This window comes from Cydia pomonella, chromosome 26 (genome assembly GCF_033807575.1).
Source record: "Cydia pomonella isolate Wapato2018A chromosome 26, ilCydPomo1, whole genome shotgun sequence".
Taxonomy (NCBI): Eukaryota; Metazoa; Arthropoda; class Insecta; order Lepidoptera; family Tortricidae; genus Cydia; species Cydia pomonella.
Window position 1 is genome coordinate 10,514,948 of NC_084728.1, and position 19,912 is coordinate 10,534,859.

At 36.4% G+C, this 19,912-nt stretch overlaps 2 protein-coding genes across 3 annotated transcripts in view; both read right to left on the minus strand.

Annotated features, from left to right (window-relative positions):
* Positions 1–93: 93 nt before the first annotated feature.
* LOC133532074 (fibrohexamerin-like) lies at positions 94–9,662 on the minus strand. Of its 2 annotated transcripts, XM_061870567.1 has the most exons (8): positions 9,397–9,662; positions 8,031–8,089; positions 6,004–6,068; positions 5,803–5,906; positions 4,126–4,342; positions 2,466–2,602; positions 1,343–1,453; positions 94–627 (listed from the first exon to the last, which is right to left on the minus strand). In XM_061870567.1, exons 4-8 carry the CDS (start codon positions 5,858–5,860, stop codon positions 491–493), a joined length of 660 nt encoding a protein of 219 aa, XP_061726551.1. In that variant the 5' UTR covers positions 5,861–5,906; positions 6,004–6,068; positions 8,031–8,089; positions 9,397–9,662; the 3' UTR covers positions 94–490. The 2 variants fall into 2 exon arrangements, with proteins under 2 accessions (XP_061726551.1, XP_061726550.1); XM_061870566.1 differs by lacking the exon at positions 6,004–6,068.
* A 568-nt stretch (positions 9,663–10,230) lies between these two features.
* Positions 10,231–19,912, minus strand: part of LOC133532075 (CLIP-associating protein) — a 102,096-nt gene continuing 92,414 nt past the window's right edge. Inside the window, exon 37 of the mRNA XM_061870568.1 lies at positions 10,231–18,705. Coding sequence (XP_061726552.1) covers positions 18,643–18,705 — 63 coding nt within the window. The 3' untranslated portion in view covers positions 10,231–18,642. The remainder of the gene's footprint in view (positions 18,706–19,912) is intronic.

A 19,912-nucleotide genomic window follows, 5' to 3' on the forward strand; every position in this document is an offset into this window, starting at 1 on the left:
GAAATTGCAGATGTATTTAAGAGTCTATTTTAACCCTTTGAGCGCCTAAGCTGTCAATTGACGCGCGGTTGCAGCCCAATATCAACCTTCCTGCTAAGGCTTGGAACCGGTTTTATAAATACCGGTAAAACCGGTTTATTTAAGTTTTCTTCCGAACTTTTATAAGGACGCGAACGTTTTAAGAACTTTATTGTAACCTAAAAACCGGTTTATTCGACGAGCGACGCAACGGCCGGTCGGCCTGGTGGTGTGCCACTTTAACATAGACACCGACATAGGAAAAAAACCGGTTTTTATTGTACTAAACCGGTTAATGTAAGAAGAACTCATATAAACCGGTTAAACAATAACGGTTTTTTGAGTGAAACCGAAATTAAAAGGTATTGCGCCAAGTAAATGATAACAGTTTGGCAATCTAACCGGTTTGTGCATTCCGACTAGGTTCACGTTCAATAGGCATGGCGTTCAGAGGGTTAATCTAAACTGTAAGTTAGTTGCAACCGAAGTCGCAGATGTAGGAGTTGATGTAGGACCGGAGCAGGTAGTTAGCGCGGTAGAAGAACGTTTCTCGCTCGTAGATGTTCAGGTAGGACAGGTCCGGGGTCAGGAAGTCCGCTGTTTGCTTGTCTGTGAGAAAAAAAAAACATAAATAATCGAATATATCGAAAAAAATTTGCAGCCCATTGGACCAAGCTCGAAATCGCGAAAAAAAATTACTTTCCCGTAGAAAATGTCAAGGTCAGGCAGCCAAAATGTATGAGACAGTCAATTTTTTTACGGGATTAAAGATAGATATTTTATTATTCAAGTAGGCATATTACAATGCGCTTATGAACTTCAAATAAAGCTACACCGGCTCTAACACCTCTGACCCGAGAAGATTTAAATCCCCCCTCAATTTGATGAGGGTATCCCAAGGGCTTTGATTGGTCCCATAGTTGCTCAGTATGACTTATATATTCATCCCGTAAATTATTACAGGTGACTAAATACACCCTGTATATACCTAAATCAATCATGCTGACAAAGTGGTAAAATAAAAATAAATATATTTCTTTTGAATTATTTTTCTCACTGCACCCACATTCGAGAATTTCTGTTTTGCCCTATGGTTGACTGGTAGAGAATGCCTTAAGGCATTACGTCCGCCATTTGTACTTATTTTTATTGTGCAATAAATTTTAAAATAAATAATAAATAAATAAATATATATTTCTTTTTGTACCTCTCCTACACGAATGAGGGGATTATATTTTTTTCGGTTCAACCCTATTTCTTTCTAATAATGATTGATTAATTTTGTTGATATTCTCTAATCTAATAACAGGGTCATGGCACTCACCTTTAGGGTCAATGTGGAATTTGGGCAGAGCCGTGACGTCGGCGAAAGTGAAGCCGTTGCAAATGTTCAGACGGTTGGCTTTGGGCACGTTCATCGTCAAACGGACCAGAGCTGTATGGAAATCGTACATTGTAGTATTAGCAATATTTTCGCGAAGAAATTCAAAGGTATGTAGAGTCCCCAATCGATTAGTGGGCTAGGGACTATAGCCCAATCCCTCTTGCGCGTGAGAAGAGGCCTGGGCTATAACCGCGAAAATCGAAGTTCGTCAATTGCGGGCATCTTTCTCTGTCACTCTAATAATTACGTCTTACTGAGAGTAAAAGAGAAACTTTCTCGCAATTTGTGAATTTCGGTTTTCGCGGTAGGCCTCCTCTGCTATATAGGCTGAATTATTTTCATCAAACCCATGATATGGAGGTTTCTAATATCATTTTTTTCTAAACTGAATAGTTTGCGCGAGAGACATTTCCAAAGTGGTAAAATGTGTCGGGAAATATCGGGAGCTCAAAACCAATATAAAAGATAATCACGGGTTATATCAACAAATTAATATAAATTTATAAATATAAAATAAAATTTTTTTCTAAAATCCGTTGAATTTTTAGAGGGTCATCAATCTAACCTAGCCTAACCAAATGGCTTCTACAGGATGCCTTCTGCAAAAGTTAAGAAAATTTAACGGTTTATGAAAAAAAGCGTTCGGTCAAATGAAACATCAGGCAAACATATTTCGAAGATGTGACGTGTTACCGAGTCGATGTTGTGAACGAATGAATGAAGACCAGCCGCCTATGGGAAGCAGTCATCGCCGCCCATGGACATAAGCAACATCGGAGGAGCCACTTATGCGTTGCCAACCTTTGAGAACCCTAAATACCTGCTTCTTGAGGAACCCCATGTCATAGCGCAAGGGAAACACCACAGAAGGTAGCTCATTCCACAACTTGCACGTTCTGGGCAAAAACGAGCGAGATGCCCGCTTGTTGTTGGTTTGCCACGTGTCGAGAAAGTGAGGATGAACTTGTTCTACTCATGTACTTGTAGGTGGAGTCCTCCTTCAGCAGACGGTCGGACTCGGAGTCAATGTCAGGAATGAATGAATGAATGATATAATACTCACGGTATTTGCCCCTGATGTGGTAGTTGTAAGTGGAGTCCTCCTTCAGGGAGTAATGCTGCAGAAGCAGACGGTCGGACTCGAAGTCGAGGTTGGGGCAGTCGATGGCGATGACAGCCACATCGGTCTTCCGGTTGAAGCTTTGAACATATAACAATACATTAGAATAATTAACTCAAGATGTACTCCAGATATAAAAGCAAGAATTGCAATGGCTAAACAGACTTTCTATAAGCAGAAAAACCTATTCAAATTACGTATATCCTTAAAAATACGGAAGAGATTTATGAAGACATACATATGATCTATCGCTTTATATGCATGTGAGACATGGACACTAAATAAAAGAGATGAACAATATTTACAAGCATTTGAGACGTGATGAGAAGAAGCGGTGGTGGCCGAGTGGATATGACGTCTGACTTTCAATCCGGAGGTCGCGGGTTCAAATCCTGGCTCGTACCAATGAGTTTTTCAGAACTTATGTACGAAATATCATTTGATATTTACCACTAGCTTTTCGGTGAAGGAAAACACCGTGAGGAAACCTGCATACATCTGCGAAGAAATTCAAAGGTGTATGTGAAGTCCTCAATCCGCATTGGGCTAGCGTGGGGACTATAGCCTGAGCCCTCTCGCACATGAGAGGAGGCCTGTGCCCAGCAGTGGGACGTATATAGGCTGAATTATTATATTATTGTGAGATGTGGTGTTGGCGAAGGATGGAAAGAATAAGTTGGACAGACAGAGTACCCAATGAAGTGGTCTTAGAAAGACAGCAGGAAAAGAGAAGCTTATTGAGCATTATTAAAACTAGAAGAGAAAACATGATCGCCCACCTGTTACGACACGACCACTTCATCAGAAACATTATAGAAGGGAAAATAGATGGAAGGAGAGGGAGGGGAAGACCAAGAAAAAGTTATATGAGCCAAGTAAAGGAGTATGCAGGGGCCGTGTCGTACCAGGACACTAAAGGGCTTCGGATCGACCAAGGTGGAGACAACTTCATCAAACTGCACCGACAAGAGCCCTGCTTTCAATTAAAGAAGAAGAGAATAATTATATATTGCCGCACACATACCTTTACCATACCTTACATCTTTAGCAATAAGACCGCCTGTTGTTACCTGGTTCTATTTTCCTTTAAAATCTATTTGTAGTTTTACATGTATGTAAAATGAATAATTGTTGGTGCAATAAAGAATATTTACTTTACTTACTTACCTACCTACAAGAACAGAAAAAAAAAACATAAGCAAATATAGATACAAGGCAAAAAATACAATAGGGGAAATTAAGTACTGCAATGTTCTGCCGCTAAATGTCAAATTACACAAAAAACTAAGATAAAAAAAAAACCATAAAATACTAAAATTCTCTAGAGATGTATAAGTCTCTAAGTGTCAGAGATAAAATATAAAAAAAGATATTAAATTATCCTTAGAGATGTAGAGGGTCGCCAAGGTTTGAATTCTTATATAAAGTATACAATAGAAATACTCTTTATTGCACAGATCAGTACAGAAACAATAAAAAAACTACTAACAACTTATACGTATACTATGCCTTAAAACGCCAGAGACGGACAGACAGACATGGCGAAACTAACAGGGTTCCTAGTTGACTACGGAACCCTAAAAAATGTCCCTAAAATACTTACAAGAACTCAGAGACGCGGCATTTATCATGGTTCCTAATAACCAGCCCCTGGTCAATATACGAGGCGTTGAAGTACGGAGTCTCGAACCGCCACTGCCCGATGGTGTACTGGCCGGGAAGCGAACCCCGGACCCTGGGCTGGCAGTGCGAGTTCGCCTTCAGATTGTCCCGGATACAGTGGTGGTCGCTCAGCACGCAAGGGCGGACTACATCGCCGTCTATAAAACAAAAAAAAATAACTTTGTGAGTTGTAGATAATACGTCGTACGAGTATAAGGAAATTAAAATGGTACAAGAAAGATTATTGGCGATTACTCCATCGACAAGAGCACAGCTCTTAAGTTATGATGATACCGGTCGCGAACCCCTATGGCTCCGTCATTTTGAAAAATCTATTTTCACCACACCAACTGGTAAAAGCCTTCTTGATTGTTCTAAAACTAATGAGAAAGTTGCATTTTATCCACATGTGGGCCAAAGTAATCAGATGCAAATTTTGAGTTGTTTCCTTATGTTAGCTGGTAGAATTGATTTTTAAATGATGATTTTGAATGATATTTTTTTATTACGTTAATTTGGATATGATTTATTTTGAGTTTTTGGTATTTCATAGTTAGAATTTTCGTGGCGTTGGTGTGGTAAAAATTTTGTGTGTCACTCGAAGGCAAAGTTTGTTTAACCCTCGTCCATTAAAACCCTCGCAACGGTCAAGCCGAAATGGAATCTTGAGCCATTTCGGCTTGACCGGTCGTGTTCGCTAAAGTTTTCATTGAAAGTTCTTGTTAAGCTTTTATTCATATTTTCTGGAACCATGGTTCAAAAGTTAGAGGGGACACACGACGACGACACTTTTTTCTTTCGGCACGATTATTTCCGAAAATATTCACTTAATATTATTTGAAATTGCTGTCAGTTTACTGTTCGATTTCCGGATATCACTGTAAATAGTATGTATTCAAAACGCGAAAGTTTAAAGTGTTCTCATATAGTACGTGGGTCTAAATCATTTTCGTTGTCTTGTTTTTTGTCTTTTCAGATGAAATTTAATTTTTAAGTTTTTTCATGATATATGTACGTAATCTACAGCTAAAAAGACATGCAATAGCACTCGTCTTTTTTTTTATCTTTATTTAACGAGCTTAGTCTAAAAGACGATGCCGCTCAATAGTACACATCGAGAAGTGTTCTTACACTAAAACATTTAAAAGCTAAACAGATCATTATTTTCGTCTTCGGATGCCCACCATCACCATACTGAACAGAGCTCTAGCCTCCCTTGATTGAGGGAAAGCTAAAATCCTGTTACAGCCGTCCAACTCCTTAATATTAATGCCTTGGAGCAAAAGATCATTCCTTCTGTCCTCGTTCCGAACACACTCCATCATGATATGATAGACATCTTCTAATTTACCACACTCTGAACATTCCGGTGACTGGACTTTTCTCATTAAAAATTTATTTATTTGATAAAATACAGGAACACACGCGTGACAGAGTAGTCCAAAACAAGACTACGAAAAGAAGTCGACCCACGTAAGAATGTAACTTTATTCCACAATAAGCTAACTTTAAAAATAACCACAATAATTTTTATTTAATCGTATGGCATCCACCACCACAATATGAGAATAAGTGCAATTCAAAATTATCATTAAATGGTATAAGGGTGCATGCTTACATTTCTTCCCGGTGGCCAGGGAAAGAGCTGCGAACACGACGAGCGCTTTGGTCAGCATCTTCACAACCGTCGGCTGTCCTGGATGGAACACTATTGCCGCTCAACTGCGCAGGGGACACAAGCTGTTAAAACTGTCACAACTGTGTCAATAATTGACGTTAACGAGTTACCAAGTTAAGTTTGCAGTTACTGATCACTAACCCTTTGAACGCCAAGAACCCCTAGTAAGGTGTCGTTACTACTCGTGCCCACAGCGCCAAAGACACCTATAAATATTATAAATAAATAATAAATATTATAGGACATTATCACACAAATTGACTAAGTCCCACAGTAAGCTCAATAAGGCTTGTGTTGAGGGTACTTAGACAACGATATATATAATATATAAATATTTATAAATACTTAAAAACATAGAAAACACCCATGACTCAGGAACAAATATCCATGCTCATCACACGAATAAATGCCCTTACCAGGATTTGAACCCGGGACCATCAGCTTCGTAGGCAGGGTCACTACCCACTAGGCCAAACCGGTCGTGAAACCTATAGGTGTTATGACGGACGCTGTCACTATAACCTTCACACTTTCGAGTAAGGCTTACATATTAGCTCGCTTGCGCCCGGGAGCTTGGCGTTTGAGTGATGTTTGTGTTTATGACAAAAAGCATTCAAAGGGTTAAAGAATTGGGCACTTTCCACTGAGGTGGAGATTAGAGACGTGCGGTATCCACCAATAGCATTTTGGTTATTTCGATTATTAATCGAACTTTCCTCTGTCTCCGGCTCAGTGGAAATGCAGGCTAATTATCGGCAACGGGCATGTGACATCGTGTTATTGCCAGTAGTTACCACTGGTAAAAGGAGGGGGGAAAAATCCAGTAGTTACTACCTGGTAACAATTTGGTGGTAACTAGTGGGAATTATATTTCATCGCTTCACTTTCGATATAATGTTTTAACAAGTCATCGCTTCACTTTCGATATAATGTTTTAACAAGATTAGAGACGTGCGGTATCCACCAATAGCATTTTGGTTATTTCGATTATTAATCGAACTTTCCTCTGTCTCCGGCTCAGTGGAAATGCAGGCTAATTATCGGCAACGGGCATGTGACATCGTGTTATTGCCAGTAGTTACCACTGGTAAAAGGTGGGAAAAAAATCCAGTAGTTACTACCTGGTAACAATTTGGTGGTAACTAGTGGGAATTATATTTCATCGCTTCACTCTCGATATAATGTTTTAACAAGTAGTCCCTTAAACCTACAGGCAACTAGCACGCATTTAGAGTTCTTCATTTGGATCAAAATCGGTATTGGTATCGGTATTGCATAGTAACCACGGTAGTTATTATGCATATACGACAGTATACATACATAATATCTACGTTAGTATCCATAGTATAGCACCAACCCCTATTATCAATTTTGCACTTAATTTGTTCCTGAGTCATGAGTGTATTTATCAATAAGTAAAAGTACAAACTTTGCTTAGTTTGGGGCTAGGTTGATTTGTGTAAGATTATCCCCAAATATTTATTTAATTACTTCCTTGAAAAAGTATCCCGTTTGGACCCGGGTACGTCCTTAAACTACGTCCAAAAGAGAGGTATGGGCATTGTGAATGTCATCTCGCTTTGTGTGGTAGGGCACAGTCAGTGGATGTCATTCCAGATCTAGAGCAGAGCCCAACCTTACAGAAAACAGCAGCCAAATAACACTAGACCCTACTCATAGTGTTGTGTTCCTGCCGGTGAGTAAGGTTGCCAGAGCTCAACTAGGGGGGGGCGGGTTTAGGGTCGGCAAGCGCATGTAACTCCTCTGGAGTTGCAGGCGTACATAGGCTACGGAGACTGCTTACCATCAAGCAGGCCGTATGCTTGTTTGCCACCGACGTAGTATATAAAAAAAAAGTGTTATTTTACTTGGATTAAGTTGGGCACCAACATTGATGTTAGGGTTCTCTATGGGAGACAGTTTGGCCAAGTAAACCCTTATTTTGCAATGAATGCATAATTATGTAATATTTGATAATAAATTAAAAAGTGTTACTTAATTTCTTAGGTCATATCGCACTAGACGTTTTTTTCAAGTGTTTTGTTAAGTTTGTTTGCCATTAATGCACACGCACATGAATTCAGACAAAAGGACTAAATTTACCTATAAATGATGGCATTATTACAACTATTTCTACAAAATTAAAAAAGAACTAAATACTCACTTACCTTTGTTGTAAAATATACTTTATGTCCTAGAATTATAGTTGATCTTAGCTTGGCAGTCTCTGAAAAAAAATGATTATGATAATATAACGATTTGTTACTGTGTTTGTGCGCTCCCTATTGTACGTGTTCGTTTGTTTAGGTGTGCGTCAATGGAAATTAATGCTGTTTTTGTTATTTTTTCTGTGAAATATAGCATTTGTTGCGGAGAAGAAGCGGGGGTGCAATGGTACATAGTGCATCGAGGGGGGTAAGTGAAATTTTGCGAACGAAATCTTTAGACACGTGCACGACAGCCGCAGGCCGCCACACCAACTGGTAAAGGCCCTCTTGATTGTATAAAAATAATGAGAAAGTTGCATTTTATCCACATGTGGGGCAAAGTACTTAGCTGGTGGAATTGACTTTTAAATGATGATTTTGAATGATACATTTTTCATTCCGTTCATTTAGATTTGATTTGGTTTGATTATTTCGATATATCATAGTTAGTACTTTCCTCGCGTTGGTGTGGTGAAAATGTTTGTGTTTCACTCGGAGGCAAAGTTTGTTTAACCCTCGCAACGCTCAAGATTCCACTTCTCGAACCACTCGCTACGCTCGTGGTTCAATTTTGGAATCTTTCGCTTGCTCGGGTATCAATAAACAACTCAAACTCAAACTGGGTAGCGGTTAAACAACAACTTTGCCCCCTTGTAAAACAAATAAATATTTCATCACACTTGTAGCGAAAAAACTAAATTTTAAGCGAAATAATTCTTAAATACGGTGACATTTCAAATATTCGTCCGCCATATTGTCATTCTTTGACAGGTTAGGTATGGAAGGCACAGACCTATTCGGCATTCAGCCACGATTGAAAATTCTGTAAAAATATTTTAAACGGCTAATAAATTAATCAATTTTATTTTGATCAACATAAAAAATAAAAAAAAATTATAAAGGTCAGTATTTTATAAGTAAAATTAATTTATACATACTTGGTTCGTATGAATTAGTGAAACAATTTTCCCGAGGGAGTTATGGCTTATTTTTAAATCCCGAAATAGCCCAATATTTTTTAATTATTTTATACTCTTTACGTAGGACTAGATCATGTATTTAGGTAACAACTTCGCATTATTAGTTAGTCTCATTAAAAATGGAATAATAAACCAAAGAACGAAAAAGAACGTAATAATACCGGTATTTTTTGTATGAAGAAAAAACCGGTTCCGAGCCTTGATGTTATAGCTAATTTCTTTCACAATCCATAACTCCCGAGGGAACGCTATCCTTCAGTATACCTCCATGAAAAAAAGAACTTTTTCGAGCAAGTGTGATGAAAGATACTTTTGTATAATTGGTGTATGGAAAAGTTTTCACTCACCTTCTTTTCGTAGTAGGCACACTTTCTCGTTTTTTTAATGATTTCTCACAAATAAACGCACTGAAATGTGATTTAAAAATAAAACTTGTATTTTCTGTCTTATCACGCCGTGCTTAAATAGCCGACTGAAGCATAATAAACAATTATTCATCGATCAGCCATTTTATTTACCACTTTAAATTAGTCATTATTTGTACAATTGATACAAAAAGCTGTTTAATCGACCTAAATAAATGTAACACGGTTAAGAATGTTCTGGACATATATAGTGAAAATAACATTGTTCAGACCTTGAAAGTATTTATTTATTGCCACGTAATGTAATATCGATCTCCAATTATTCTGATAAATGGTCCATGGGCAACTTTTCAAAAACCAACAGATGCGCGTTAGGCGTACATAGGCTACGGAGACTGCTTACCATCAGGCGGGCCGTATGCTTGTTTGCTACCGACGTAGTATTAAAAAAAATAGGTCATTAGATATATTATGTATTTTGACGCATAGTCCTTTTACCCGAATCCTATTGTTATCATATTTTTGCACATTTCCAAAATAAAAGTTTTCTTTGTAACCTCTGCAATTCCGAGAACTTTTGCAACTTTTTGAAAACTCTGCATGTTGTACATACAAAGGTGTAAGAAAAAAACATACAACCTCATTGAGGACCTCCTCCTTTTGAAATTTGGAAGTCTGTTAAAAAGTGGGCATCCGTTAAGGCCATATTCGGTATCATGTTTTGATTTTGTAACATCTTGTATGTAGGTATAGTGACACTACTCGTAATACTAAACAGCACAGCTAGGTTTTGTCTAAAATAAAATAAAACCGATAAAGGCTTAAAAATCATTTTATTCATAACTATCGTACATGAATCAATTAATAATTAATACATTAATTACGGGTAATATTTGACACAGCTTTCAAGCGATTTACCTTATAAATGCAATTTTACACAATTAAATACAGTAACATATAACTATCCAAACCACTTCCAGATGTTGCATTGAAAAGGTTTTAGAAGTTTTTTCATAGTTATTTTAAAAACCCTTACGAAGAAAACAACGTTATAAGGCTGACGATACAATATTTTAAAACAATAATATCACTTTTTAAATTAAATGATATCGTCCATAGTTACGGATTATATACGTAATTGAATCGTATTCTATCTTTCCCTATCAGAAGGAATATTTCGAGTACATCAAAACTTATATCACAAGGAATAAAATGCCAATATCACAAAACCTTATACTAGTGACCTGCCATTTTCACAAGAATCTCGCCTTGTTGCATATATGATACATACATTCAAAGGCCAAGAATAAAAAAATAATAATTACATAAGTCAATATTGAATCATCACGTCACAAGAAACTGTAAATTACAAACCCTAGTCACCCACAAATCAAAACTTGCCAAGAGAAACCTAATCTTGATTTGTCAAAAAGCTAAATGGAATGGAAGTCCTTTTTATAGGCATTTGGGCGGCTAGATGGTACTTGAAATATCCCTTCTTCTTGTATATGTTAACTAGTACGGGTTTTTAAAAAGCTTCATTATATAAGAATCAATACTATTTTACTCTATGCTTTTTCCTCAGATGTAGAGAACCATAATGTCTTTATTTCTACAAATAAGTTTTTTTTTTGTAATCTCATTTACATTCTGGCGATTCATTCTTGTATAATGATACCATAAAAATAACTACAAACATGTAGAAACTTCCAAACTTATAATATATAACAGATTTCAATGCATACGCAAATTATCCAACAGCTTTTCAGAGATTCTTCAAACAAAAAAAAATCTACACACTGGTTCTGCATAACATACATATAATAAGCAACGTGTTTTGCAAACCAAAAGATACTTTATTGCTACCAATATTAACATATTTCCCGCTGTATACACATTTCTACATTCGTGTAGTCCCATATATGATACATATCTACATGTAGTGTATCATATATGATACATATTGTATTTTAAATATCTGTCAGTGTGACAGAAAATATGTTAAAAGCCAGCATTATATGAAACTATTGATCAGAACATACAATTTGTGTAAAAAAATATTTATCTAAATGTTAAAGCATTAGAATTGAAAGAGGGGTTAAATAATTGGAATTAAAAAGAGATAGTTCATGTCATATGTTAAAAGGAGCTCATGAGTGACCATACATAGACCTTATAATGATTTCAATAAGACTTACAATTGATCACTTAAGAGTGTTCTTCCTAGTATGATTTTCTCGAGAGTCTAGTCTCTAGTACGAGGTTTTAAAAAAAACTGTTCAGGTTTTTAAAGGTTAGACAACGCGCATGTAACACCTCTCCAGTTGCAGGCGTGCAAAGGCCACCATGACTGCTTACAGGTTACGGAAAGTTTCCAAAAAGTTGGAACTTTCGGAAATGTCAGAAAAAAATACAGGAAACAAAGGAACTTCCATTTCGAAATGGAAATTTCGATTGCTGTACAAATATATGAGAAGTTTCAGAAATGTGTCCTAGTGAAAACTTTGCGTTTTTGTAAACTTTCCGACGGCACACTAGGTATAATAATATAATGTCACTATGACATGGATTTATACTTTGCTAAATTATGTAAGTTATTCCCGCTTTTCAGGAATAGTAAGAAATATGAGAATATTAGATTGTCTGATTTTAAAATACATATTGTGATGCTAGCCTTCGCCGCCTTTTGCAGATAACATCCTTCTTTCAACATATAACATAAAACTGATCTTAAAACTATTATTACTTGCAATATAATTAATCTTGCTACATGACTCGAGCCAGGTAAACTATATAAACGATTCACTTGAAAATACAAAATGTTATGAAAGGCACAAATGTAAAGTACAGTTGGACCAAGAGAACTCTGCAACGATTTTTATAGCATAGACAGACAGTGTTATTTGAAATGTCAAACTTCTATTAAATTATGGCGTTTAAATAACACTTGAACGTCTGTGCTCTTGGTCTTACTCTACCATGGTACGACTTTCGGATTTTTTTCCTGATGTGCAGTCATAAATATATAAGAGCAGCTAAGGTACAATATTTGAACGAAGCCTCTATTATTAAGATTAAAGTCCATGCTCAGATATTTTTGAACACCTTGTTCGCTCCGATATATCTGATGGCGACTGTAAAACAAATTAATTATAGCGTGTCCCCGTCACATAGTTTACCAAGCTTAAAAAAACGAATTCTGTTCAATGTTAGAAATGTACATGATAACTTACATAAATACAAACGATTTCTACAGTAAGAACGTATCTGTAGTTGTAACTTGTTGTATCGAAAACTAGGAGAAACGTTTTAGTAAAAAAAATATTAGCACCAAAAGTTTCTACTTATTATATGTATTACATAAAGCCACTGTATACACTGATGAGGGTATGTAACAGAACCGTGGAATGACAACGATTAAGAACAAGTCATATTAATACAAACTTAGTTTCATCATATTAATCATCATCTAATTAACCAATCAATCAATTAGTAAATCTTACCCTGTTACCTGCATGTATCATATATGATACACGTGATAAGTATCCATGTTGTATCATATATGATACATGTCTTTAAATTTGTGTATCTATTTTCACGATCAGTGATAATTGTCTTCGATACAACAAGCAACAGACAGACAAACAGTAATTTTTTCAAACAATAACCAACGATTTTTGGCATGAAGGCACGGCCCGCGGCGCCATCTGTCATAATGCGTACAACTGCAAACTACTGATACATGTGAATTTTGTGACTTCGCATATCTGAAAATTTCTTTTCATTAAGGTTTTTTCTGCTCCACCCTCATATTTATATATAATTCCCAGGTTTATAAACATCTGGCATATTAAAAGAAGACACCAGTGACAGTATTTTTACCACAAATATTGCGTTTTGTCGTGACGTCAACGTCATCTAATTCAGCTGTCAAAACTACGTATACAATATTGATCACAACTCTTTGCTTCTATCATTTATTTGTCTATGCCCTTATCGGACATTATTATAAAGTAAATATGCATCTTGTAGCCATTGGATAGCTGGGTCAACACCGAGCGAGCATACGCGCGAGGCGATTTCCTCACGCACAATACGGCCAGTGTAGACGTGCCTCGGCCGAGGCGGCGTGCGCGTTTTCCTCGGCCGAGGCTGCGCGCTACACTGGCCTGAGGAAATTTCCTCGCGCGTATGCTTGCTCTGTGTGGACCCGGCTAATTATTATTACTGTAGAGAAGCCATACCAAACAAATAAACTCTCGCAATCGCAACTTGTACCGCGCGACCAAAATGTCGTAAGCGCCGTAAGATTCATGGCGCTTACGCGTTTAGGTCGCCAGATTCACGCTCCGCTTGGTTTGTTGTCAAAACAACAATTCATGGCGCAAAATACTGGTTCTATACATAGTAATAATAGTTCAATGCTTGCAGCACTTTACATAAATTCACATATATCAGTTAACATATTGATAAAATCTAACGCACACGGAACAAGCTAATATCAACTTAGCGACTCGCTCTTAGAGACCATAATAGATTGTACTAGAGTGTAACAAAACATTAGTCTGTATAAGGCATTTTTCATTTTACGTCATATGTATCTATATTCAAAATTCATGTTCATATTCTTACCCTTTTCTTAACGTAACTTTTTTGAAATATTTTTAAATTTTTGCTGTTAATTATTTTGTGCCTTTACGTTTTTTTTAATGTAAAGAAAAGCGTTAAGGTAACGTCACTGTCGATGTTTTTAATGTAAACAACCATATCCACGCTTCAAGGCAAGCTTACACAAGCGATACTCTAAGGCAACTTGAGAGACATTCTAACATTAAAATACCAACAACAAACAGTTGGTACGTCAGCTAGAACCCTCAGCTACGCTTTGGATTCCAAAAAGTTGCCTTCAAGTTAAACATTGCCAAGCCATCGTCCATATTACCTACTGATATAAACTTTATACTAAAGCTTTTTAAAATAGGTACAAAACTGTATTTTATCATCTCTTCTTCGAACAGATGAGATAGCATGCTTTATGCCTAATGTCCTACAGAAAGTACATTAAGATGTTTAGGTTTTTTTGTGTGAAAAATGTATTTTTCAAACTGATTTAATCTTATTATTAAGAAACAAGTAAAATTATTTTTTGTGTGAGTAGAAATACTACTATACACCGTTACGTGGGCCGATATAACCCAACAGATTTTAAACGTGTATTCTTAACCGCATTTAGGAACTAAAATGTCGCACAGTAGACATACCTACTGACAAACATTTGTTTTAAAGGAAACTCGCAATTTATATCTGTAAATAAAAAACTTATTGGTTGCAATGTTTTTTATCGCCAAGATGTAAAAAGAAATAACATGTCGTGTGCAGACAATGTAAAAAAAAAGTTTGGCAAAAGTTTTTTTTTGCAGACTGACAAAAACTCATGTAACATTTTTTGCTCCGATGACCTCAGTAATGCGTGGTTAAAATCTGCCGGGTTTTACTATCCCACGGTGATAGATTATAAACTCCAAGTCCAAAAGTTCAATCTAATTTGAACCTTAAATCGGATTGCTAAGGTTGAAATTGTTTTAAAGCCTAAACGGTCGATAAGTCTTACTATGCCTGAAAAAGGGCTAATCGTTTTTCTTTATCGGGGCTAGCAAAAGCGACAGCATCATTCAATGACGTGAAATAACCCCTCTCTTTCTAATCTATAGACATAGAGAAATAAATATGGTTGTTGTATGTGTTAGTGCTAGCCCTATTCTCTGTTCCTTTAGGTATTTAAATAAAAGTAAACGAAATCTACCCTCAAAAGGCTCCTTAAGCCAGTTGAGGGTAGATGAAAACATTACATGATCAAATAATGTAGGTTAACATCAAGTCGTTCAGTGACAGATCCGGGCGTTTTTGTATTTGGTTGGTTAACCAATAAATGTTATAACTACCCGAAAATGTACTAATTGTTAGTTTACTTTTATTTAAATACCTAAAGATACAGAGTATAATATTAAATGTTGTAACTAATGTCGGTCCTTCTTAGGTTCAAAAATGATTTTTTTATTTATTATAAAATCTTAGTTATAGAGACTACTATACAATTTTCAATCAGAATGCCTGCATGCTATCTCACACCCAAACTAAATTATAGTGGTTATTTTATTTGTACGGAAGTTTCCTATTAATTATTGTGATTTAAGTAGAAAACTATTTTAATTACAACATATCTAGATCTGACTTTAAAAAAATGACTTCGCAAATGAAGGATTACTCTAACACCGTTTACGATCAAGCAGTTTTAAACATGAAAAATAATTGTATTTAAAACTGCGTTGATTGGAAACAAGTACAGAATATTTGGAAGTGCGTTCAAAAACTATTTAATAAACAGGGGCCGGACGTTTCGCGGCATTTTTATAACATATAGTGATCAGTGAAATTTCTTTAATTAAAAAACCTTATCACTACAATTTAATTGGTATTACAAATCACTTGAAAATAGTCCGTTGAAACTACACGTTTTAAGCAATCCCCTATCCGCCCACGGATCAAAACTTGCCAAGAGAAATTCAATTCTGATTTATAAAAAAAAAAAAAATCAAAATACAATGAAATAGGAGACCTTTTTATTGGCCTCTGCGCGGCTAGAAGTTATGATAACCGCGATTGATGTCATTATTGACAACAACAAGTTACTATTATAATTTTGAGTACATAGAAGATAAACAAGACAGACGTATAACCTTTAAGTCCCACGGTCATTTCTGCATTTTTAAATTTTTATGATATTATAGTTCAAAACTCGATTTTGTCCTTTTAAAAGGACGCCGGGACTTTCGGAGGATAAAATGTTCATAAGAAACAAGAAGCTCCATTGCCCTATGTTTTCAAAATGCAACAAAACGTCCGGTCCTTATTAATAAGTTAAGTTAAATACCTAATGTACATAATTTTATACACCGTACTAGACATTGCCGATCCTAATCCAATACCTTTAAGGATTATATTGGATGACATTATTTTTAACCAGTTTATATCATTTTAATTATTATGACAACACAATTCTCACAAGTAAGACTAACTGTTTCTCACCTTATACGATAAAAATAAACACAATCTTGTATTAAAAATATCAAACAATTGTTTAATTTTAGTGAAAAAATATAAACTATTCGTAACTTGTTTTTTTTTAAAGTGCAAATGTTGCATTATGTCATCCAATGTCACCCGAAATCACATCATATATAAATACAATTCTGTACAAATTTCTAGACGCGCGCTCCCCCTTGCCATACGAATCATTTTCAAATAAATTAACATTTCTTTTTATTACATAATCAATAAAATACAACACTTCATATTTATCAACTCCGAAACTGTATTTTTATTTATACCCGAAACAAACTATCCTCCAAGTCCCAGAGTCATTTTTGTAGTGAATTTGGAACCTTAATTTATTCTATTATAGTTCAAAAATAGATTTCAATTTGTTCCTTTAAAAGGAACTCTGTACTTAGGAGGATACAACTCTGACAATATTAGTTTACATATTTGTTCTTTATGAAGAACATGTGGTTTTCGCTAGTTAGATATAGTAGCTTGTGATCCTAAATGAAGTCATTTCACACTGTAAATAATTTGTTTGCTGATAAATATGAAATCTTGCACTTTTCAACACAAACAAACATAGTCCTTAACGTATTACGAACAGAGTCGAAATATAAGAGTACCATTGATCTATTCGAGACATTTATTATGACAACATAGTTGTTAGTGTAATCTTTTTGTTACAGCCGCCATTTATTTAAATCGAACAGGGTGTTCATAAATATCTCAACAAGACACTTTTCTAGAACTAAGATACGGGTTTATCTATTATTTTTTTAGTTAAAATCAATGACTATTTTTTTGCAATACACATGGTATACAAAAGATAAATGTTTCTTTACTAGTTAAGCGTACGTTGAGATATTTTTGATCACTTAATATATTGTTACCGTCGCTTAAGTCAGTTTTGATGCCTGTCATTTTAACACGTTTGACAGATCTCAAGATTGCCTTGAAAGCGGAGGGCTACAATGGTACGTATATTATAAACTCCTTAGTCCTAAAATTCATTTGCAGTTTTGTTTTTGGAACCGTCTTTATCTTCCATTATAGTTCAAAATTTGATTTGTCTTTTTAAAAGGACATTTTGATTTAACCTTTTGACCGCCAAAGACGTCATATGACGCGCGGGGCTACAGCCTAATATCAACTTTCATGCGTACCGACAAGGTTCACGATTACGCGCCGCGTGCGATAAGCGTGGCGTTCAAAATGTTAATAGTATAAATGGCGACTTAAACGTGTGGTCGTTTCTTAACAGTAAATAATATGCAATACTCCAAAGTATTATAGTGTGTCCGCTATAGAGCAATAGTATCGTAAATCAGTATCACATCAACAAATGACAAGGCTCGCCCTGCGCCAGCGACCGGGTGAACGGGGTGGTTGATTGTTACGTTTTGCTACATTTTGTCAATAAATTGATTCAAAATTAACGTTTTTATGATTTTAGGGTTTGTAGAAAGAAACTTTTCAATGCAGCCTGTTAGTGTATGTAAATCATAATGATTTTTTTATATTGATGTTTATAAAGATTAGTCATTTATCGAATTTTACTTTTATAATCCAAAAACTATTTATTTATTACAAAAAATCAATGCTAAACAAACATCCTGCGGTGTTCTTATTACAATGAAATGATGTAACATTTTTAATTATTTGGATGTTTGATAGTAAAACAAAAACATATTGAATGGTATTTTATATTGATTTTACCATGAATTGGGAGTACAGTCAGCTGCAGAGAGGTGATCCCCTCCCCCTTCTCTCTGCATACAATCAGTCTACGCAGGGGAGGTCTCTCTCTGTAGCTGACTGTACTTTAGAAAAAATCCTTCTCGGAAATAAGTTACTTTATTTTCGATAAATAATCAAAATCGTATTAATAGACTGTGCGTATTTACGTGTAATGGCCCATCAGGAATAATTTTATTCCTGATGGGCCGCTGGAAAGATAAAAAAACAAGGAAAATTGAAAAGTACGAATCACCTCTCCAAAGTGTAACTTGACATAACAAGTAGGTCCCCCGTGTGCCCGCCGTCCTTTATAAAGGCCGCTGGGCGCTAGTCCCCGGTCTGCGTGGCGCGAGTGGCGGTGGCGGTGGCGGCGCGCGCGCGGCGCCGGCGCTACGTGCCGGGCGGCGGCCCGCGCGGCGCGCCCGCCTCGTCGCGGTGCTTGCTGATGTACACCTGGGGACAATTCATTTCTTTACGGACCCGGGTACGTCCTTAAACTACGTCCATAAGAGAGGTATGGCCATTGTGAATGTCATCTCGCTTTGTGTGGTAGGGCACAGCCAGTGGATGTCATTCCAGATCTAGAGCAGAGCCCGACTGGGGAAGTACCTCCACCTTACAGAAAACAGCAGCCAAATAACACTAGACCCTACTCAATAGTGTTGTGTTCCTGCCGGTGAGTAAGGTTGCCAGAGATCAACGAGGGGGGGGGGGGGGAGTGAGTTTAGGGTCGGCAACGCGCATGTAACTCCTCTGGAGTTGCAGGCGTACATAGGCTACGGAGACTGCTTACCATCAGGCGGCCGGGCCGTATCCTTGTTTGCCACCGACGTAGTATAAAAAAAAAAATAGCCCCAATCGAATACAGAACCTCCTCCTTCTATGAAATTGAAGTCAGTTAAAAAATAAGGTGTTTAGGAATATATTTTCATCATAGTTGCTCAAAACAGATCTGATTTCATACAGGTGTACTGAAGGACAAAGGCCTACTTTGTTCCCCTGGGAGTTATGAATTGTAAATTTAAAAAAAACTAATACTCCCTAGGGAGTTATAGCTTTTTTAAATTATGTCACTTATTCATACAAACCAACTAACATAAACGAGTTTTACTTTTAAAATATTGACATCTATAATAGTACATTACGATACAAGTGCGAAAAATAAGAAATTCGAAACGAGTGGCGATAAATTAAAACACGACCGAAGGGAGTGTTTTAAATCGACACGAGTTGCGAATTACCTATTCGCACATGTATCGTACAACGTTTTACAGTACATATGGCCCTTTAAATGTTCGACACAGTAACGTAATATGCTACTTCTCGCACTAGTGCTATAAAGTAGCCCCATATGTACTGTAATATAATATTCTTGTTTATGTTTAAAATCGCAATCGCCTCCCGGCTGAAAACTCGTGTAGTGGTTAACGGCCAGGTATGAAAAACCCTCGTGGACGTCAGCTACCGCTCCGTTCGTGGGTTGAGGAATAGCAGCCACCGAAACACGTAAAACAAAAAAAAATTGTCATCGCCTCCCGATTGATGTCAAATGATAGTTCAGATGATGTTATTCATTTAAAAAATCGTCAGCCGGTTACATCGCGGTGGTAAGAACATCAGCTGGTAGCATGAACATGTAAAAAATAAGCGCTATACCTTT

Coding starts and splice junctions, on each gene's coding strand:
- LOC133532074 (XM_061870566.1), bottom strand. CDS start 5,860: ATGCTGACCAAAGCGCTCGTCGTGTTCGCAGCTCTTTCCCTGGCCACC. Junction 4,343..5,802: donor CCTGGCCACCGGGAAGAAAT/GTAAGCATGCAC, acceptor TTTGTTTTATAG/ACGGCGATGTAGTCCGCCCT. Junction 2,603..4,125: donor TGCCGCGTCTCTGAGTTCTT/GTAAGTATTTTA, acceptor ATATGTTCAAAG/CTTCAACCGGAAGACCGATG.